The following is a 23,073-nucleotide window of genomic DNA, read 5'->3' as shown; positions in this document are numbered from 1 at the left end:
ACAAATCAATGCGGAGCCTGTTTGACAAAATGGTTAACATTCCAAATCAGGGCCAGAGGGCCTAAGCTTCAAATTCCTACTCATCAGCCGTGAAGCTCAGTGGGTGATATTGAGCCAGTCTCTTATCTCTCAGCCCAAGCTAGGTCTCAGCATTGTTGAGGGCTTAATGGGTGGCACTGCACTGAGCTCCTTGGAAGGAGGGCAGGATAAAGTGTTCAGGTGGGTATGTCTAAAGATTAGGGCCTTGCTATGCAATCATATATACATCTACTCAGAGGGTGAGCCTACTCCCAGGTAAGTGCATAGGCGCCGACTCCATGGGGCTTGAGGGGGCTTGAGCCCCCTCAAAAAAATTATTGGGGGGGCTCAGCCCCCCCAATAATCTGGGGCGCCGCCGCCGCCCCCCGCCTCCTCCCCACCTGCTCCCTCGCCAGCCAGCCAGCCAGCCAGCCGCGTGCCCTAGCCGGAGAGCCCCGGCCGTCCCCCGCGAGATTAGGGAATCCCCGGGGGCGGGGGCTCCTGCCTCTAGCCCCAGGTTTCCCGCCTATCAGCTGTTCCGGAGCTGATTAATAGGCAGCAGCACGCTCTCCCCTATTCGCTCACGAGGGGGCGGCGCCACTATATTTGCATATTCATGAGCTTATTTGCATATTCATGAGCTTATTTACATTTCACGAGCTTTCCCGGGCCCCCCCAATATTTTTTATAAGTCCGCGTCCCTGGGTAAGTGTGCATAGAATTTTAGCCTCAGGCTTAAATCAGTGGCCCAAAGGTGGGGAATCTTTGGCCCTCTGATTAAGAAATCAACAACAATGTTGCTGACCAGCAGTGACCAGAGGAGGCGCTGTAACTCTCTTTACCCCCAAAGGTGCACTCCTCCATCGTCAACCCAAGACTGATGGATGCCCACTAGAATGCTGCTGAAGTACATCTCCCACCATCCTTGCCCATTGGCCAACTTACGGGGGTTGATGGGAGTTGTAGTTTAGCAAACATCTGGAGTGTTAAAGGTTCCCAAGTTTTGCATTGTCTATTCAAGCATTTATGAGCAGCCCTATCAAAGATACTTATTCTCAAAAATGTGAAGGATGAGCCAGATGAATGACGGGTTTAGAAGTTAAGACTGGCTCCCTCCTTGTCCTTCTGCCTGCAGGTGAATACTTTCTCTTTCCAACAGAAACTGACTGCTTTTATTGAAAGGGCTGGTGCCATGCTGCTTTTCTGTAATTTTTGGTATGGCTTTAATAATTTTGTAAAGGTATATAATTTTAATTCCATTTATGTTCAGTTTTTTAATGTCCCCCCCCCTTTTTTTGCAAGCAAGCTGGGGGAAAAGGCCAGGTATTATTTGTTGTTAACATCCATCCATGCTGAATTGTTTTTAAAACTTGATTGCGAGCCACCCAGAGTGGCTGGGGAAACTCAGCCAGATGGGCGGGGTATTAATAATAATAATAATTTATTATCTGTCTGGGTGTGTGGATTCAAACCACTGCTTTAGCAACACCAAAGTGACCTCCCTGGGATACAAGACTGGGCAGTGTGTATGGAGGTCCTGGGCTGTCCAGAAAAAGACCCCCTTCTTGGCCACGCTGATGTGGTCCAAAGGAAATCGGAGCAATACATTTGGCACCAGCTTGGTACCAGGAGTCGCTGGAAGGAGGTGCACAAGGCGCCATCCAATTCCAGATTTACTCCTTAGCCTTTTCATTTCCCGAAGAAGCCACCTGGGCAACCCAGTCAGATGGGTGGGGTACAAATAAAAGTATTACAAAGTACTATAACCTGCAAGGCAGCAGAGGTTTAGGATCAGAGCAGGGTAATAAAAGCGCTTTTTTCTGGGGGTACTCAAGGATACGCAATACTAGCACCCAGATGTTAAAAACGTGGGAGTACCAGCACCTTTTTTTTTTTAAAAAAAGCACTGGATATAAATAAATATATAGCATCAACAACAATAGTAATAATAATAATCATCATAACGGCACTCTCTTCATCTCCAAAGCCCCGGTCCTCTATGCATGTACTGAACTCGGCGGGACTTGCCTCCGAATCAATATGTTGGGGAGGATGGGGATAATTTGCTCTCGGCTCGCTTCGGAGAGACTGACTCCCCTCCTGCCTAGGCCTCGCCAGGCTCCGCTCCTCCTTTTCCTCTCCAGCCCTTCCCTTAGGAAGGCTTCCCCCCGCCCCTTGCACGAGGCCTCGCGGAGCAAGGCAGGCCCTGCAGGAGGAGGAGGAGGCGCCGGGGAGGAGCCAGCGACGCCGCCGGCCCGGGAGCAGCGCAGAGCGCGCGCGACAAGCCGAGAGACGGAGGGAGCTTCCCCGAGGCGCGCCTGTTCCCGAGTGAGTAGCGGCGGAGGTCGGGGCATCGTAAAATGGCGGGAAGACACCGCCGGGAGGGCTGCCCAGGGGACGGCTGCGCCGCGGTTGTTGCACCCTCGGGACGCCTGGCTTCCTCGTCGCGGCGGCGAAGGGGAGGAGGGAGGGAGACCGGAACGCCCGGGCTTCTTACAAAGGAGGGGTGGGAGATGCAGCCCGGACTCCTGGGTTCCTGTTCAGGAGAGAAAAGGGAGGAGAGGAGCAGGATATGTAAGCTGGCAGGATGCTTGGGTCCCTTTTCAGGAGGGAAAGATGAGTGCAAACAGGACACCTGGGTCCCTTTTCAGGAAAGGAGGCAGGCAGGACGCCTGGTGTGTGTGTGTGTTTAAGGATTTGTCAGGATGCCTGGCTTCTTATTAAGGGAGTAATCAGGATGTGTCTGAAGAGCCATCCTGGATCATTCGACATTGGGCAGCTACCACATAAATGTTACACCTTCAGTCCTTCTCATGGGAACGGTGGTTAAAGAGTGATCCTCTCGGCTATTGCAGTACAGTACATGCTAATGGGTAACATGGGCATACTTTTCTGTGTTAGCAATCTCATGGTACAGAGTCTGGATATTGGACTTTGTTTTATTTCGGTTTTTTTTTTGTTTTTGCAGGCGCATGTGAATTATGTCATTAAGGCAGCAATCCTAATTACACTTACAATTAGTCCCACTGAGCAAAACATGCTTGGGATTAGAGTGCAAAATACCTAAAGTTCTCTCTGTGTGTGTTGGCTCTGAAGGATGGATGATTTCCAGAATTACCTCTTTTTTTGTTTTCATGTGTGTGCTGCCAGGATTCTTGGATCCTTCTGTAGTTTCTGTAGGAAGATGGAATTCCTGGTATTATGTGTGACAGTTTGAAGCATAGCCAGGACCTCTGTTTTTTGGTGGGGTTATTCCCCTGAAAGGTGGAGGAAAACATGTGTTGAAGAAGGGTCCCTGTGCTGCTTTCGTTTTTTAAATTCAGTAGGATGATTCTGCCAGCCCATTGGGGTACCTGAGTAAGAGCCTCTCTGTGTTGTGGCTCTATGGCTTTCCCCTTCTGAAGGTAGTAGTGTTTGGAAATGAAGGTGAAGAGGATCCTTATTTAGATTGAAGGGTGGGGAGGAATTTTTTAATAGGGTTTCTTGTTTGGTCTTTTGCTTGTTCCGGCACAATGTGTTTTCATCCTTGCCTGTCATCCACCCACAATCCAGGGCTGCAAATACTGCTCTACTGTATATATCTTTCACTTTCTGTTCTGTAATTGTGCGGTGCCCTTCTGCTGTTAGTGAAATAATCAACATGTGCACCAACTTTAACCAAATCAGGTCCTCCTGGATTATAACCTATGGCAACCATGTCACTCTTGGTTCTTGGAATTTGGTTTAGCTAGCTCAGATGCATTGTTTCGTATAAGCAGAAGTCCAAATGATAGTCTGTGCCAATCAGTCTGTTTTGCACATGGTCACATATTTCCACAGGGGGAACTGCTGTCAAAAAGGACCGCTTCCAATCAAGAAACAGACCAAGATATTTTGAGGCCTGTGGCAGCCTGGGGTGTGAACTATAATAAGCCAAATAACTGATAATTTGATGGCCTTGTTCTCACAGTGGCCAACCAGATAAATATGGGAACCATGCAAGGACATAAGCACAGCAACACTTACTTTTTACTTGTGCTCAGCAGCCACAACTGTTCAGAGGCATCCTGCTTTCAACACTGGAAGCTTTTATGCAGCCTTCAGGGCTAGCTGGTATCCATGGATAGCCTTATTCCCTGTGTGAAAAGCAGATACATCATGTTGTCGGTTGTGCTCAAACTTCCCATGGAGACAGGAATAGAAAGTATTAATTAGGTTAGTGGGTTCTGTTGCTGGACGCTCTTCAGGTAGCCCTGCCATCAGAATTTGGAGGGATGTCCCAATGAAGGGTTAAGGGGTATATCAAAGAAATGCTGACAAGAATGGAAAGCTGGTCTTTGGGAACCAGGTGAGTAGCAAATGCTTTCAGAGGTAAGAACAAACTGTGTCGCAATGCAGGAATCTCAGCTAGATCATACGTGACCAGTTCAAGATCCTGGTACTTTCATTCTAAGCTGTAAATGTTCTAGGTCAGGCATGGGCAAACTCGGCCCTCCATATGCTTTGGGACTACAATTCCCATCATCCATGACCACTGGTCCTGTTAGCTAGGGATGATGGGAGTTGTAGTCCCAAAACATCTGGAGGGCCGAGTTTGCCCATGCGTGCTTACCTAAGGGAGCTCTCTCTGTCTTTGTCTTCATTAGCCAAATTAACAGCTTTGCAGCCCTGCTTGCTCTGTAGTAGGATATTCATTGATTCATAGAATTGCAGAGTTGGAAGGGACCCTGAGGGACATCTAGTCCAAGCCCTTGAAATGCAGGAATCTCAACTAGATCATACATGACAGGACTGACCATCCAACCTCTGCTTAAAATCCTCCAAGGAAGGAGAGTCCACCACCTCCAAGGAGAGACCGTTCCGCTGTCAGACAATTCTTACTGTCAGAAAGCTCTTCCTGATGTTTAGTCAAAATCTCATTTCTTGTACTGTACTTGAATCCATTGGTTTGGGTCCCAGCTTGCTCCATCCTCCATGTGACAGCCCTTAGATATTTGAAGGTGGTTAGCACATGTCCTCTCAGTTTCCTCTTTTTCAGGCTAAATGTACCCAGCTCCTTCAACCATTCCTCATAATTTCCAGACCCTTGATCATCTTGGTTGCCTTCCTTTTTACATGTTCCAGTTTGTCAGTATCCTTCTTAAATTGTGCTGCCCAGAACTGGACACAATACTCCCAAGTGTGGTCTGACCAAGGCAGAATAGAGCAAGACTATTGACTTCCCTTGATTGGGACACTAGAATTCTCTTGATGCAGCCTAGAATAGCATTAGCTTATTTTTGCTAATCTATCACACTGTTGACTTGTGTTAAGCTTGCGCCCATATATGTTGTGCTGGACAGATACCTGCTGCATTAGACACCAGGTGGATTTTCTATGTAGCCACCAAATTAGTTCTACCTATTTATATATTTGGGGTAATCAAAGTGGCATCCTCCAGGTGGACTACAGCTGGCATCATCCCTGACCATCGTCCAAGCTGACAGGGGCTGTTGGAAGTTAGAGTCCAAAGACATCTGGAAGGCACCATATTCGCTTAGCTGTGTTAGACGGCAATGGCTAGTAAATCAGACCCCATAGCATTTGGGAGGTGCAAGGCACCGTCCACAGAACACTGCAGCTTCTCATCCTCCATTCATTAGATAGAGTCTTCAGATGGTCTACATCAGGGGTTGGCAAACTACGGTCCGCGGGCTTGATATGGCCTGAGGGGGTCGTTAAACCGTCCCCTGGCCTTGCCGCATGCTCGGCCAGTCCCCACACAGAGGTAAACTGGCGTGGCATGCCGGTTTAGCTCCGCGTGGGGACTGACCTCCAGGACACAACCATGGCTTCCTATTGGCTGCAGGAAGCTCCAGCAGCCAATAGGAATCTGCAGACGCCTCCCCCCCCCGCCATGGCTTCAAAAGCCAGCGGGGAAAGAACGGAGGGTGTGTGCGCATGTGCATGGGTGCACACGCTCCTATGTGCGTGCCCATGCGCTCCTGCGTGCAGGTGATCCGGCCTGCCGGCGGAAAAGTTTGCCGACCCCTGGTCTACTTAGTAGTATCATGATGCAAATGCCAGCATATGGCCTGAGTCTGTGGAATTCTGAACATTTCAAGCTTTCCCTGTTTTGGTGGGTAGATGGGAATGTGGCTTTTGTTTTTAAAGAAAGCTTGTGGAACAGGGTAAGACCCACTTGCAGCACAAGACTGTACACGTTTCAGCAGGAAGTAAGTCCTGGGTAAGTATAGGATTGATTGCACTGAAGTTAATGAACATACAATAATAGAATCTTTGATTTGGTAGGTATCCAAGGGTCATCTAGTCCAACCCCCTGCAATGAAGGAATCTCAGCTAAAGCATCCTGTAGCTTTAGGGAGGTATATAAATTCTAATCATCCTCCTCCTCCATGTCTAAGCTAGGTTCATTAACTTTCAGTAATGACTAAAACTTAGCTGAATACCACTCGAGTAATGTGTGAACCCTGCCCACATACCGTATTTTTTGCTCTATAAGACACACTTTTTCCCTCCTAAAAAGTGAGGGGAAATGTGTGTGCGTCTTATGGAGCGAATGCAGGCTGCGCAGCTATCCCAGAAGCCAGAACAGCAAGAGGGATTGCTGCTTTCACTGCACAGCGATCCCTCTTGCTGTTCTGGATTCTGAGAATCAGAATATTTTTTTTTCTTGTTTTCCTACTCCAAAAACTTAAGTGCGTCTTGTGGTCTGGTACGGTACTCAGTAGGACTGGGCAATATATCGATATCACCTGTTCAAAGTCCATATTGTGATGTCGGTTTCATAGTTTTGTGTGTGGGTGTACGCTATGAAAAAAATCACAATGTGGGGAAAACCGTGAAGCCAGCCAACGCCTCTACATAGCTCCATCCTTATTTCAGACATTGTGATATATCAGTATATCGCGATGTTTAGCTGGTGATAATATCAAAAAGTTGAAAACCAGCCCTAACTGATGTTCAGCCTGGGACAGAAGGGAGAAAACCGTGCAGGGAAAGTAGCTACCCTTCCAGCTGTTTGTGAAAACACCAACGCAGCCCATCAGTCTGAAACGGGATGAGATTGTAGTACAGTAGTTATCACCATAAAGGGGGTTAGGTAAACAAATTGAGGGCATGTGCTTAAAAATAATCAATACTAGAGTACAGTGGAACCTTGACCTACATCCGCCTCTTCTCACGGACGTTCCAAGTTGCGACCGCGGCAAACCCAGAAGTAAACACCGGGTTTGCCGCGATTCGCACATGCGCGGAAGCGGCTTCTGCCACCTGCGCATGTGCACAAGTGGCTGCCGCCTCTACACATGCACAGAAGTGCGCAGCCGCCGAATGTGCACACGCACAACGGCGCCTCTACTAGCGTTTGGTTTTGCCCAGCGAACAGGCCTCCGGAATGGATTATGATCATAAGTAGAGGCTGTAGTGTAGTGCTAAATAGCCAAGTGGTGGGTCATTGAAAAACTTGCATTTAAAGACCGCTCATTAAATGGTATCATTTTGTTGCTGTATTTTAAATGCTTTCTGACTTCTTATGCATGCCTAGGTTCCTTTGTAAATCTAATCTCTCTGAACATTTTCCTTTCCTTTTTAAAAACAAAAATGTTCATGCCCAATTCTTTACATGTTTCAGACAGGGAGAGATTCAGCACAAATGCCGCTGTAGTTCTCCTTGGAGTTAAGACACATACTCCATCTGTTACATATATAAAATATCTTGGTGCCAGAGGCAGGGATCTTAGTATAATGGGATGCAATTGTCATTCTGCAAACAGCTTGAAAGACGGACAGCATGGAGTTGTGCAAGGAAAATTACAGCCTCTTTTTTGGTTAATTTTTTTTTAAAGCCCATTCAAATTCCCATTTTTGTATTGTCTGTAAAATCTTCAAGGTTTTAAAAAGCCAAGGTACCTCTGAGTGGGACGCGGGTGGCGCTGTGGGTTAAACCACAGAGCCTAGGGCTTGCCGATCAGAAGGTCAGCGGTTCAAATCCCCGTGACGGGGTGAGCTCCCGTTGCTCTGTCCCAGCTCCTGCCAACCTAGCAGTTCAAAAGCACATCCAAGTGCAAGTAGATAAATAGGTACTGCTCCGTTGGGAAGGTAAACGGCGTTTCCGTGTGCTGCTCTGGTTCGCCAAAAGTGGCTTAGTCATTCTGGCCACATGACCCGGAAGCTGTACGCCGGCTCCCTCGGCCAATAAAGCGAGATGAGCACTGCAACCCCAGAGTCGTCCACGACTGGACCTAATGATCAGGGGTCCCTTTACCTTTACCTTTGAATAGTTGTTCACACGGGTAGAACATCAGCCATTTGCGATAATCTGGGAGCAGTCCCCCCCCTCCCAGTGTTAGGACACATGGCTTTTTCTTAGGCTCAGCCTCTGGTGCCACCAGTTAAAAGGATCTTAGGTAAAAGACCGTGAGCTGGATGTTGCTGAACTACAACTCTCAGAGGTCGATGATACAGCTGTAGCTGTGCTACACCCGCAAGGCCACTTGTTCCCTACTCCTGGGCTGGGTGGACCAGTGGTTTGACTCACTGTAAGGCTGTGCTCTATCTCTGTAACTAACAGAACTGATCACTCTAATTCTGTTTTCATTCTTTTTTATCCCGTCGAAAGGTTTTGCAGCGGCGTGTGACTCATTAGCTGACATTTACACAAGCTGGGCCTTGTGTAATGAAAACCACATAGGTATCACTTTAGGGGATCGTTGCAGAGGCATAATACCATTGCTAAGCTTACCCATGTATCCTCCAACCTTTCCCTTTGAAAACAAAGCGAAGCACCAGCTCAGATTTCTAGACGCGAGCTTAAAATTATTCAGTTGACAGCTGGTCAGGACTGACCAGCCCTATTTCCATCTTCCAGGACTCATCTTCCCTCCTTCCTTTTAGGGTTGGTTATAGGTACGCTGGTTGCTTTGGGGAGCAGTAGGGCTTTCCCCCCCCATGGCAATTTCTATGCTTGCAATTTTCTCCCTGCACCTCTACAGCGTCCTGTGTCCAGGGTGGAGTACTTGCTTGGCAGGCGTGTAATGCCAGATTCAGGCTGCTCACAATCTACATGCTCCCCCCCCCCCCAATTTCAGGCCATCTGTGCATTGCAAATAGCTGCCATGCACAAAAGCACACAGTTCGTCTGCCCCCCCCAGCTGATCTGCGTAGATCTGTGGGGTCATCGTTCTCTCGCATCAGATAATCAATCCGATGATCAGGAAGAGGACAATTCGTACCCCTAGCACTGTGCTTGATTTACATTTCTCGCCCCTCACCCGCTGCCATCAAAATTGGTGGACCCCTTGGGAAGCGGGAGAAACATTTGATCCTGGGGCAGGAAGGCAGTGACCCCCCCCATCCCGGTTTTGTGGCTTTGTTTTCAGGGTTGCTGTTAGGGGTAGTAAAAAAAAAAAAGAAGAAGAAGCAGTAGATATTCATCCTGTTCCTGGATAATCTTATTTTGCCCATTGAACAAAGTGAGCACAACTTTCTGAAAATAGTAAAATAAAAACAGTACTACTACTACTACTACTACTAATAATAATAATAATAACAAGCCATTTCTATAGAGCAGGCATGTCCAACACACAAGAGACAGTGATCTACTCCCAGTATAAAAATTATGGAAGTGATCTACCCATGAAGGGGGTGGGAAGCCAAAGTTGTTTCACCTTTTTTTAGGGGGGACCAAGCCAAGGTTGTTGAGCTTTTATTAGGGAGAGAGAGGAAATATGAAAGTTCTTGACCTTTTGGGGGAACAGAGCCGCGGCCGGGGGGGGGGGGCTTTCACTCGCAGACTTGCTTATCACCAACGCCGATTGAGAGGGAGCCCGAGATCGTCTGGGGATCAACCTGTTCATCGCGGTCGACAGGTTGGACATCCCTGCTATAGAACATATAACATCTGGTCATCAGCATTTTAAAAAATGAACCTGGTTGAAGAGCTGTGCAGGTTGGTGGGGCGACCGAAGGTGCTGCCATGGTAAGAGCAGGAAAAATTATCTCTAGTTGCAATTAAAAAATAAATAAAACAGGATCCAGCATCAGCATCTATGAAGCCAAACCTGGACATGGGTAGGGAAAGATGTCAAATAATGTTTTAGGTGCCACAGCGTTGCTTTTTGAGGCACCTGAGATCTTTCCAGCCACGCTTGGGACGCTACCTTTGCTTCTGAGTTTTGTGCGTGCCGTAATATTGCCCCAGTTTGCACCAGCTTCTCTGTTTCTGCTCTTCTGCCCTGGGAATTGCCATCCTGTTATTTCTTGCAAGGAAACATAGAGGACAAGGCCCGAGCCTCCTATTGTTGCCCCCAGAAAGCTTATGCGCTCGGGCGCATGAAATAAATCAGGATGGGTGTTTTGTGGTTCCATTGAAATACAGCCCTACAGTTTCCAGGCTAAAGTTGTTTGATGGAGTCAGCTTCTTTAAAAAAAGAAAAGGTGATGTTCTAACTGCTTGAGATAGTCTGTCACTGTGCATAACTTTGTTCCTTCCTTGAAGTGTTAACGTTTTCTAACCAGATTTCTAGATTGTTAGCGGTCCTGGAAACCTACACCAAATCAATGAGGCATCTGCTGTCTGCGCCTCCTTTTTGCCCGTGCAAACGGATGGGAAGAGGCTTGCCTGAACTAATTGCTTTGATAAATTATTCATTCTGGTGCTACGCAGCAGGCTGGCGATCAAATGCTGTCTCTTTTGCCTGCGGAGGAGACAAGAAGATGTAAATCTCCCTTCCCCTGCAAAGAGCAGTGATTTAGGCATCTTTTAAGGCCTACGGGGTCAATAAAGGGAATGGAAATTGGTCACAAAAGCTGAGCTGGTTGATGCCGACTGACTTACTGCTCTTCCTTTTTCAACCATATGTCAGGAGTGCTCTGATGGTGTTTCCTGCTTGGCAGGGGGTTGGACTCGATGGCCCTTGTGGTCTCTTCCAACTCTATGATTCTATGAAATCAAGAGACGGACATCCATTGGGTGTCACTGCACTTCGGAGACTGGAGAAAAATGCCTGCAACATCTGACTGTGGTTAATTTATCTCCCCCTCTTGCCCGCAGTAAACTTTCACCTGCAGTGAATTCATCAAAAACTTTCAGTTTTGTTTCCCATGGTTGATGGTTTCGCCATAAGCTGTGTCTTCAACACTTCATTGTTGTTTAGTCGTGTCCGACTCTTCGTGACCCCATGGACCAGAGCACGCCAGGTCCTCCTGTCTTCCACTGCCTCCCGCAGTTTGGTCAAACTCATGCTGGTAGCTTCGAGAACACTGTCCAACCATCTTGTCCTCTGTCGTCCCCTTCTCCTTGTGCCCTCCATCTTTCCCAACATCAGGCTCTTTTCCAGGGAGTCTTCTCTTCTCATGAGGTGGCCAAAGTATTGGAGCCTCAGCTTCACGATCTGTCCTTCCAGTGAGCGCTCAGGGCTGACTTCCTTCAGAATGGATAGGTTTGATCTTCTTGCAGTCCATGGGACTCTCAAGAGTCTCCTCCAGCACCATAATTCAAAAGCATCAATTCTTTGGCAATCAGCCTTCTTTACGGTCCAGCTCTCACTTCCATACATCACTACTGGGAAAACCATGGCTTTAACTATACGGAACTATACGGACCTCAGAGAACATGGCTTTGGATAAAAAGCTTGCTTAAACCTTCAAGCTGTTTCCTCCCTCCACCTGCTTCTCAATGTGATGTCTTAGTGGGAAAAAGAGGAATAATAGATTCTTACAGGTACTGGTAGACTTTAAAGACAAGGTGCTTGGATTACGGTGGGCAAAGATGGAAATCTCTCTGTGAAATCCATTAGCTCCACACCCTCATGTTTGCTACCCCTTTAGCTTTCTAAAAAGCAGTTGCTGTCAGGTCTGAAGGTACGGATGCAGCTGGGAGCCCCTCTCTGTACACACTCATGATATGCAACCTTGCATGGTCTGGGTTCTCAATCACACAGGGTTGGGAGTCCGTGTGTTGCTTAAGCCTCACAGCTCTTGTAAGGAACCAAGGCATCTGCACTTGCCTGGTCAACAGACTGGAGAACTCCCCAAATCTAGAGGAGAGTCTGACTGTGACAAATTAATCAAGGAGTTGACATCAGTCAGTTGCCTTCACTACACAGTTGTACCTTGGTTGACGAACGCCTTACGACTCAAACGTTTTGGCTCCCGAACGCTGCCAACCCGGAAGTGATTGTTCCGGTTTGCGAGCGTTCTTTGGAACCCGGACGTCCGACGCGATTTCCACAGGTTCTGATTGGCTGCAGGACCTTCCAGCAGCCAATCAGAAGCCGTGCCTTGGTTTCTGAACGTTTTGGAAGTCGAACAGACTTCCGGAATGGATTCCGTTCGACTTCCAAGATACGACTGTACTACTGAAAACCTTTTTCTTTAGGCAAGCCTACCAAGCCTAGATAGGATATAAAAACAGCCAACCACTTAGAGGTTTTATTTATGGTGAAGTGGTATACAGTGGTACCTTGGGTTAAGTACTTAATTCATTCCGGAGGTCTGTTCTTAACCTGAAACTGTTCTTAACCTGAAGCACCACTTTAGCTAATGGGGCCTCCTGCTGCCGCCGTGCCGCCGGAACCCGATTTCTGTTCTCATCCTGAAGCAAAGTTCTTAACCCAAGGTACTATTTCTGGGTTAGCGGAGTCTGTAACCTGAAGCGTATGTAACCTGAAGCGAATGTAACGCAAGGTACCACTGTATGTGTTTTGTTAAATAAAATAAACATTTTCTGATGTTGACACAACTTCTACGTGTTTTCAGTCCTACGTAGGTACGACCAATGGCATGGTCCGATTTGAATATGTCACACAGATTGTGGGCAAAGCTACTGCGCCGGAATTCCATTTTGCGATGTTAGTCTTAGCTTGGGGTGGCTTAGGCCCGGCCTGATCTGGACACCCCCCTTCCAAACATTTATTTTCTGGTCTTCCTTAGCACCCCCAATATGGGTAGCAGCAGGGGGGAAAAGGGGGTGGTGGTTAAAAGTAGATACAGTGCTGTGATGAGGATGCAAATCACCAGTCGTCAGATCAATCGTTTGATGAGTGGAGAGGGGCCAATTACTTTTCTCTTAACTGATTCACACAGATTCTCTAGAGGAGAGTGTATTGTGTGTGCTCCTCTGGCCAAAAATGGTCAACTGCCCCTATTTTAGCTGCTTCCATTTTCTCACTCTCTCTGTCTGCCCCTCTCCCAAACCTATCTGCCTATGAAAGAACGGTAAGCCAGTTATTTCAAAGCTGGAAAGAAATATTGTTCCAACTAACGAGATGGATTTTTGCAGAGGGCGGCAGCAGCCCTGCTGTTTTCCGCCAAGCCTTGCATTGCTTTGTTTTTACTGTGGAGATTTCATGCTTGCGTGTGGAAATGTGGGTCGCAGTTTGGACCGGTTTGTAGTTAGCCATTCCTGTGAGATCACAGAGCTTGCAAAGAAGCTGGGAGCAATTGTACTGGAAGCCGCATTCTTCCACAGCACTCGCAAGGATCCCAGTTTGCCGTCCATTGAAGCTGAAGAGCAAATGCTTTTCCGGTTCTGAGCTCCCCATAGTTACGAAAGGCTCCAAGGACAAAACCGTGGTATTGTTGTGGTTGTGTTTTTTTTTAATCTTTGCTGCATGACTAGAGAGTAGGAAGAGATCAGATGGAAAAAATGTTTTTAATGCCAAATCGGTGGGAGTGGACTATCAATTTGCCCCCAAAACAAAGCCTGGGCTGTGTGTTAAGATCAGCAAGGGGAGCCCTCATGGTTGTTCCACCATCCTCAGAAACCGTATGGGTAGGTGGCTTAGCAAATGGGCATTCTCTGTGGCAGCCCCTAAGTTGTGGAAGGCCCCCTTCCCATGGCAGCAGCGGGAGGCCCCATTAGCTAAAGTAGTACCTCGGGTTAAGAACTTAATTCGTTCCAGAGGTCCGTTCTTAACCTGAAACTGTTCTCAACCTGAGGTACAACTTTAGCTAATGGGGCCTCCCGCTGCTGCTGCGCCACTGGCACACGATTTCCGTTCTCACCCTGAGGTAAAGTTCTTAACCCAACATACTATTTCTGGGTTAGCGGAGTCTGTAACCTGAAGCGTTTGTAACCTGAAGCGCCTGTAACCCAGGGTACAGCTTTTGGAGAATGCTGAAGACTTTATCCTGGCCTCTGACACCTGAGATGTGTGTTTTCAGCACCCCACCCTGTTACTGTGAACATAATTTATGTTTTAACTTTAATTCTCCTTTCTTAATGGTTGTAATCCGCCCTGGGATCTGCTGGTGAAGTCTGGGTGGTAATAAATAATAAAAGTTTTTGAAGCTTATTGGCTAATAGTTATGTGTTGTTTTGTGTCTAGCCCATGGCTGTGGCTATTGCTGTTTGATTTTCAGTGTTGGCTCATTTCCAGTTCCCTTACTTTGATGAGCTCCTGTACAGGACACACATGGGTTAATGGCAAACCCTCCCCCATCCTGGAACCTTTCAGATGTTGCTGGACTAACATAATAATAATTTTATGATTTATACCCTGCCCATCTGGCTGGGTTGCCTCCCTTCAATCCCTGACCATTGTCCGTGCTGGCTGGGTATGATGGTTGTTGTAGTCCAAAACATCTAGATCAGGGTTTCCCAAACATGGGTCTCCCAACTGGTTTTGGACTACAATTCCCATCATCCCTGACCCCCTGGTCCAGCTAGCTAGGGATGATGGGAGTTGTAGTCCAAAAACAGCTGGAGACCCAAGTTTGGGGAAACCCAGTTTGGGGCAGGTGGATTTTGAGGTACATCCATGTCATTGATTCACATTTCCTTGGCATATGCTTGTATGGGGCAACCTTTGAAAACCGTCTCCTTTCTCCCAGATAAAATATGCGGACCATTTTTTAAAAGTGTGGATCACCTTCAGAGACCAAGCGCTCATTATTTTAACTCAGGCGGCTGCGTAATGATTATCTTTTTTCCCCCTGCGAGGCTCAGCGGCTCTCTACACCGGCAAAGGATGCAAGAAGGTCAGTGGCGGGAAGGTAAATTTTTCTGCAGGTGATTGTACTTGAGTTTCTTTGTAGCTGGAATCGGAGGCGCAGGCAAAGAGCCTGCCTTTTGAAGGGGTAGAAACACCGCTCTCTTATTCTTGCTCTTCTCCATCTTGAAAGTGCTCACAATCTGCTCTGCTTTTCTCTCTCTCCCACCCCCACCAGGGAGGAATAAGCCGTGAATTGCATAAACTTTCAAAAGACTTCCAATAAATCCAGGCTCGCGCAGCTCGCGCATTGGAACAGATGGATAATGGAGACTGGGGATATATAGTAAGTATGCCGGCTGGGCCTTGGGAGCATGGCAAATTCTCCCAGGGGTTCTGTGTGTGTCTGCTGTGCACATGTGTTTAAATCTGCCCTCCTGTGCTCCTTTACCAGACAGCTGGCCCCATGCAAATGCTCCATTTCTTCAAGTAGTAATACCCTGTGTGTGTTGTTGGCTACAGACCTACAGCCAAATATTTGGCCGGTAGATTTCCTCTGTCAGCTGCAAGCAAGGGTGGAGAACCTTCTTCCAGCCCGAAGATCACATTCATTGGAGGCTTTTAAGCCGTGTTAGGAACTCAGATAATATAAGCTAGGTGCCAAAAGGCTCCTTAAAGCAAGATTAAAGGTAAAGGACCCCTGACAGTTAAGTTCAGTCACAGACGACTCTGGGGTTGCGGCACTCATCTTGCTTTACAGGCTGAGGGAGCCGGCATTTGTCCGCAGACAGTTTTTCCGGGTCATGTGGCCAGCATGACTTAAGCCGCTTCTGGCGCAACGGAACACCGAAACCAGAGCAGTTCATGGAAACGCCATTTACCTTCCTGCTGGAGCAGTACCTATTTATCTACTTGCACTTTGGGGCGTGCTTTCAAACTGCTAGGTTGGCAGGAGCTGGGACTGAGCAACGGGAGCTCACCCCATCGCGGGGATTCAAACCGCCGACCTTGTGATCGGCAAGCCGAAGAGGCTCAGTAGTTTAGACCACAGCGCCACTCACATTCCACTAAAAAGCAAGATTGCAGCTGCCCAAATAGAATGCTTTGCTGCCATTTTGGGTAAGACTGCTCTAAAGTCTTATTTTTCAAAGGATGAACTGACTGTGATTGATCATCAGTTAAACATCTGGCTGGTTCAGATGACAACCTTGAGCTAGGTTAAGAGCTTTGAGAACTTAAAGAAGAAAAGTGGCTTGATCCAGGGACAGGCCACATATAAATATTGGCCTATTCTGACCTATTTTTCTTAATGGTGACTGCTCCTACCCAGGCTGCACAGAAAAAAGCATTTTGGTTCCTGAAATTCATTCCAATTGTGCAGATAAAATATAACTGATAGAATCCTACAGGATGCGTTATTAGTAAAGATCCAATGATCCCCAGGCTTGCACCTCCAGATGGTGGAGATGTCAGGTGCCATCCTGGGGCCAGGGCACCTTTACTTGGTCGCAAATGGTTGGTAGCCAGGTGCAAAATGCACCTGGCTAATTTCGAACACAGCTTTTAAGCAGAGGTTGGGTAGCCATCTGTCACGAATGCTTTAGTTGAGATTCCTGCATGGCAGGGGATATGGCGAACCTGGTCTTTCTCATCCGTCTGACAAAGCAGGCAACTCCATGGGAATTTATGCTACGCTGAATTTATGTCACAAGGATCTTCGCTGTTGGCACTCTTCTAACAGCTTCCTGCCCATGTAGTATTACTTGTTTATTACAGTTACAGCCGTACCTTGGAAGTCGAACGGAATCCGTTCCAGAAGTCCGCTCGACTTCCAAAACGTTCGGAAACCAAAGCGCAGCTTCTGATTGGCTGCAGGAAGCTCCTGCAGCCAATCGGAAGCCGTGGAAGCCCCATCAGACGTTCGGGTTCCAAAGAACGTTTGCAAACCAGAACACTCACTTCCAGGTTTGCGGCGTTTGGGAGCCAAAACTTTCGAGAACTAAGCTGTTTAAAAACCAAGGTAACAACTGTACTTATATTTTGCCTTTCAGGGTACAAAGCCTCCCAAGGCTGCTTATAAGAAACATTTGCATTTCAAAACAAAACATAATGTTGTATTAAGTCATCAGGGTATTTCACACAGGGCAGTTGATGGTAGGTAGAAAGATCCTGGTTTGTGCAGGGGGGTGGGCAGGATACTGCAAACCCCAGGTGTCCTTTGCCTACATCCTAGAGACTATATTCATATCTGAGAAAGTTTTCACCTCTGCCTCTTTTCCTTTGAAAGAATGGGCAGTATCCGTCAGTAGCTCCTAATGCACAAGAACAGCTGAAATCCCATTTAATAAGGCCTTCACAGGTGAATCTCCTAATGCCAAGCATCCTTTTCTAAAAACTATCCCGCAGGCAGCGGAAGAATTAGATGAGCATCTCACCTTGACTCAAAAGCACTCTATGTCCTGCTAGTTCACTCATGAATCTGCCACCTGGCCCAGAAGTGAATCTGCCTGGTTTTTTTCCAGTGCAGTGGTCAAGAAGTCATTGATGTTTGCAGCCAGAAAGTTTTATCTCCAGCTTCAGTATAATATTTTAAAGGAGCCTTATTTTGCTATTTCTATTGACTCATCCTGGGGGGCTTCTCTGGGCAAATCACGCATTTCTCCTAATTGGCTCTTCATTTCAGCAGTTCATTTGTTATGTCGCTCTTTTATTTTGACCTAAAAGAAATCCTTACTCAAGTCTGATGCTGCTGGTGCTCTCAGCATTGGTTTCTTTTTTGTTCGGCTGAGCTATTTCTGCCTAGTATATATTGAATGTGCATAGAGCAAGGAGAGGCATTGTGCTTGAATTCAGACTCTGTAGCCTGCTGGGCTACACTGTAAAGGCTAAGCAGGTCCCCTCCCTTTCAGACATACTGTCATACAAAAACTCTCCAAAAGAGTTGTGCAGCATTGTGGACAAAGGCACACGGGGTGCCTAAGTGAGCTCATTCTTGGGTGAAACTGGCCGCGTTGAGCCATTTAGTGCAGCCTCTGGGGGGCTAATAGTAGACCAGTTGAAATGAATGAGCCTAAGTTAGCCAAGGCCATGGATTTCAATGGCTCTGCTCTGAGTAGAGCTAACATTGGGTGCAAACCAAAGTGGCGTGTGTGCCAGGAGTGCCACAGAGAACACTGGTTTGCAACTGATCCTGGGGTGCAAGTACCTTTTTTTGCATCTCTTACTTTTTGCAGCTTTGTAAATTAAGGATAAAGAGGCAGTCACGCCTCCCTTCACCTGGTTGCCCACCTTCCTCTCCTCTTTGGACAAGAGGTGGGGACACTTGTGCGCAGGAGTGACGGCACAGTAGAATAACTGCATGAGCAGCAGGGTCTGCTCTGTGATCTCAAAAGGAAGTGGCAGGCCAGGTGAGAATGGCACGCAGAGCCAGGGCGATGCGGGATGAGTCAGTTACTGCGCTACTGATAGGTGGCTGCGTTCGGTCACCCATCGGCAATTGTTCCTCCACCCAAGAGAGCAGCTAATTATATGGCTAGATGAATGCTTCCCAGAGGATGGCACAGTTGTGTTCCAGATGGAATTGAAAGGCAGATTATAAATACTGTTCTGCCTTATCAGGGGAGGAATCCAGTTGATGCCTTTGGGCTCAGCCGAGGAGCTTTTGATTCAGGCGGTGCCTCTGCTAAGTGGACAGGCAAAAAATTTATTTTTTGGGGGGGTTGTCCTCTCTCCCTGCTCCCTCCTTGTGCCACCTGAAAATTGAGCTAGAGACCCTCCAGAACAGGGCGGCAGGTGGCAAGAGGGAGAGCTGCAGGCATAGCTGTCAACTGTCCCTTATTTGGCGGGAAACTCCCTTATCCCAGCGCCGTGTCCTGCTGCTGTCCCTTATTGATGATGTCCCTTAAATTTCCTGGGTTTCAAAGGAAGCAGCTCCTCTCCCTCCCTCCTTGCCGGCCAGGGAAGAGGGAGGTTCCAACTGTGTTGTTTGGCTGCGTTGCTCACCCAATAAGGAGTCTAAAAACGACTGGGCTTGCGTGCCTTGTGCCGATCAAATCGGCCGCGTTGCCTGAGGACTCGCCTTTGCTCAGTGCTTCCCAGTGGAGAAGTGACGGTGGTTTTCCTTGCTGCATCCCCTTTGCCGGGTTGCTGCGCTGTGGGAATGACCGCCTGAGGCTTCGTATGACTGCTAGCTGGGCTTTCTGCCTTTGGCTCGGAGGGGCTCAGAAGTCGAACATACCTGTGCTGGGAAAATCACTTATTTTGGCCGCTGATCCCTTATTTTCGAGGCTGCTGGTTCCTTATTTTCAAATCTGTAAGTTGACAGCTATGGCTGCAGGTGGAAGGGCAAATCAGGAAAACTCCCCTCCATTTCTGTTCTTCTGGATCACAAACACTTCTGTGAGTGAAAGTTGGGCTCTACCCTAATTAACTTTGGATTATAATGCCCCATGCTAAGTCATACAGGGGGAAAGTGCAGTTCTTATTGCTTGCTTGCTTATTTGTTTGTTTGTACAAGCAGTGGTTTTTTAAATGATCGTTTAAGGTACTTACGGGGTATTCATATGTTGGCTTGTGAGAGCTCTGAAACTTTTCCTCTCCCCTTCCGCAGATGACTGAGCCAGTCACTCTGAATGTGGGTGGACATTTGTACACGACGTCGCTCACCACGCTCACGAGGTACCCCGATTCCATGCTGGGAGCCATGTTCCGGGGAGGCTTCCCCACCGCCAGGGACTCCCAGGGCAACTATTTCATCGACCGGGACGGGCCGCTTTTCCGGTACGTCCTCAACTTTTTACGGACGTCAGAGCTGACTCTGCCTCTGGACTTCAAGGAATTTGACCTGCTTCGTAAAGAAGCGGACTTTTACCAGATCGAACCCTTGATACAGTGTCTTAACGAGCCCAAACCTCTGTATCCCGTGGATACCTTTGAGGAAGTGGTGGAGCTCTCCAGCACTCGCAAGCTCTCGAAATATTCCAACCCGGTGGCGGTGATCATAACGCAGCTGACCATCACGACCAAGGTCCACTCGTTGCTGGAAGGGATCTCCAACTATTTCACCAAGTGGAACAAGCATATGATGGACACGAGGGACTGCCAAGTTTCTTTCACGTTTGGGCCCTGCGATTACCACCAAGAAGTCTCCCTTCGGGTCCACCTAATGGAGTACATCACAAAGCAAGGCTTCACCATCCGAAACACCAGGGTCCACCACATGAGCGAACGAGCCAATGAAAATACGGTGGAACACAACTGGACTTTCTGTAGACTGGCACAGAAAACGGACGACTGATTTCACCCCTTCTTTCCCTGTTTGTTTACCGTCCAGAAGCTATGTAGTAGCTTCTCAGGACAAGGTATTAAGAGACTGGAGACTGGCTTCCAATTAAACAACATTGGAGAAAATCTCTGCATCTCTCCCTTTCTCCATATATACATAGATTATATATATATATTGGTTTTAAATATTTATTATGGATTCCTAAGGACCGGAGAATGGGCATGCTCCGGCCTCTAATCTTCCGTCATGTCGTGAGGAAATGTTTGCATGTGCCTGCTCCTTCCATCAAAGAAACTTTTATTTTTTTATTTTCTCAAAGGATGAAGCAAGAGGGCATCTTTGGAAGGACTGTGAAATAATTACACTTAGGACACGTTTTCCGTGGTGTTCACACCGTACAATGTAAAGTGCTAAAAATTGTCTCCTGGTTTTTAACCTGTGTTTAACCCGTCTAGTGCTATTACAAACCACTCCAGAGGCTCCAGTCCAGTGTGAATTATCTCATGCGTAAGCTACACCAAAACGAATAAGAAACAGTACAATAGAAGTTTGTGTAGGAGATGTTCTCTCTGGGCTGTACCCAGATTTGTTAAAGTGCAGCTGGGGAGAGGAAAAGCTATCATCATGTAATCTAACCTAGTTTTCATAAATCGGTAAGCAAGAAGTATTAAAATAATTGAGGTACCATCAGGCGGCTTCTGCCCCTGGTTTTATTGTCAGCAGTACAGCATTTTACAGTTATGAAAACTCTTTCCTTCTATGCATTATAAAACAAGCAACCAACTATTACCCATGGCGATAAAAATACAGTTAGAAATATTTTCATTGGATTTGGAATGAAATAATAATAATACCTGTGGCAGATTTTTTTAAAAAAAATGCCTGGTGCAGTATTATTCCCAGGTGTAATGCTTGCCAGCAAGAAGCTAATAAAAAAAATGGAAATTACAGATTTGGGGGTTTTTTTTTGCTCTCTCGAAATTATTCCAAGATACATAGGAGTAAATGAAAATGAAGAAAGAAAGAAAACTTTTTAGAATCACTGGTTGGAATTTTCTAAGCAAAATAATGACAGCGCTGCAGTGAACTTCGTCAGGATTTAGGGATCTATATTACACAGGGCAGCTGGGCCGGGCAAGAGGAATATAATTGTGAAGAATTGCATCTTCCCGTAGAATAAAGAAGGCCAGCTGGCACGCTGCAGGCCAGATCTAGCCCTTGAAACAATTTGATCTGGTCCTCTGAGGCCCGACCAAATGCTTTTTGAATGGGGTTAAAAAACAAATCTTGCTTTACAATTTTGCTTGTAAGGGGAAAAAGTAGTGAGTCTGCACATATGTTTCCTATGCATTTTATTGTATTGCTGTTGCATTTGCATTGTGGAGATGCACAAATGCCACTGCTGATCTCCCGTCATTCGGGGATCTTTCACGAAGCCTTCCCACCCCTCCCAGGCTTATGACCTCATACCATCTGAGCGCTTGTGTTCTGCGTCTGCTTAGCGCTAATAGATGCCAGAACACCCTTTGCATTCTCCAGCCTCCAGATGAGCACTCGGGACAACAGAAGGTTCTCTTAAGAACACAGGAGCCAACCTTCTCTGCCATTAAAACAAACAAAAAGCTTGTTTCTCGTGGATGCAGATAAACGGTTTTTTTAAAAGCATTTAGAAATGTACAATTGCAGCAGTCTCTCTCGCTTTGTGTTTGTGCATGGGGCTTGTAGTAACACAGATATGACCCTTATACGATGAAATACACGAGGTCAAGAAACGTGAGAGAAACAGTATTATAAATATTACAACATAAGATGCCTTTAAGGTCATGTTTTAGAGCTCGCACAGAAAGCAGTTCTGGAACACGGCATTCAGCTGTGTGTGTTTGTGTGCGTGTGCGTACCTATTCATTCAATAATTGTTGCAACCTTGCTTGCGAACGGCCTGAAGGGTTTTTAATTAAAAAGTCATTAAGTCTTGCTTTTGCTTCTTTAGTGATGTCAGAGGGAGGGAGGGAGGTTTCTGCCTCAGGCAGATAAAGGAGGCTTGCGCCAGCGTGTTTTCCCCTACAGTGTTTGTTTGTTTATTTTTTGCTCAGTTAAAGACCAAAAAAAGAGAAAGATATCTAAGCGGCCTATTACCGCATTTTTCGCCCTATAGGACGCACCAGCCCATAGGACGCACCTAGATTTTTTTGGGGGGGGGAATAAAGGGGAAAAATTACCTCCCCCCAAGGCGTGGGGCTGGGGCGGGGGAAGCCTGAGCTTCCCCCGACCCCAGTCCCCACAACAGGAGCCAGAGCGATGCCGAAGCTGCGGGCAGCTTCAGCATCGCTCTGGGAGCTTGCACGGCTGGGGGAGGGGGAAGCCCTCCGCCAGCCTCCAAACCACGTCGGGAGACAGCGGGATGGCGCGCTGCGCCTCCCCGCTGTCCCCCGAGCTTGTGGGGCTGGCGGTGGGGCTCTCCTGAAGCCTGGAGAGCGAAAGGGGTCGGTGTGCACCGACCCCTCTCGCTCTCCGGGCTTCAGCGAAAGCCTGCATTCGCCCCATAGGACGCACACACATTTCCCCTTCATTTTTGGAGGGGGGAAAGTGCATCCTAAAGGGCGAAAAATACGGTATATGAAAGCAGTAAAAGCACAAAAAAGTTCAATAAAGTTTGCTAAAAACTTCGGGTTTTTAAAAGAGGTTTTTTTAAATTGGTTATGTTCTCAGCTGTTTTCAATATTGTGTTCATGTGTTGTAACCCATCCTGCAGTCTTAGAGGGAAGGGGTGTGTGTGATAAATGATAATAGGGAGGTCTTGGGCTGCCCAGACAACAAGACCGCCCTGTAGTCCTCACTGATGTGGTCCAAAGGAAAGCA

At 47.3% G+C, this 23,073-nt stretch overlaps 1 protein-coding gene across 3 annotated transcripts; it reads left to right on the top strand.

Annotated features, from left to right (window-relative positions):
• The first annotated feature begins 1,716 nt into the window (after nt 1-1,716).
• Nucleotides 1,717-22,188, top strand: KCTD6 (potassium channel tetramerization domain containing 6). Of its 3 annotated transcripts, XM_082210523.1 has the most exons (4): nt 2,265-2,346; nt 14,833-14,979; nt 15,169-15,276; nt 19,540-22,188. In XM_082210523.1, the coding sequence occupies exons 3-4, from the start codon at nt 15,250-15,252 to the stop codon at nt 20,224-20,226; spliced, it is 714 nt and encodes a 237-aa protein (XP_082066649.1). In that variant the 5' UTR covers nt 2,265-2,346; nt 14,833-14,979; nt 15,169-15,249; the 3' UTR covers nt 20,227-22,188. The 3 variants fall into 3 exon arrangements, with proteins under 3 accessions (XP_082066647.1, XP_082066648.1, XP_082066649.1); XM_082210522.1 differs by lacking the exon at nt 14,833-14,979 and having other exon boundaries at nt 2,245-2,346; XM_082210521.1 differs by lacking the exons at nt 14,833-14,979; nt 15,169-15,276 and having other exon boundaries at nt 1,717-2,346.
• Nucleotides 22,189-23,073: the final 885 nt, after the last annotated feature.

The sequence above is a fragment of the Podarcis vaucheri genome (genome assembly GCF_965113315.1).
Source record: "Podarcis vaucheri genome assembly, chromosome: 2".
Lineage (NCBI taxonomy): Eukaryota > Metazoa > Chordata > Lepidosauria > Squamata > Lacertidae > Podarcis > Podarcis vaucheri.
The sequence above is the reverse complement of the archived record's forward strand: the minus strand, read 5'-3'. Positions and strand labels throughout refer to the sequence as shown.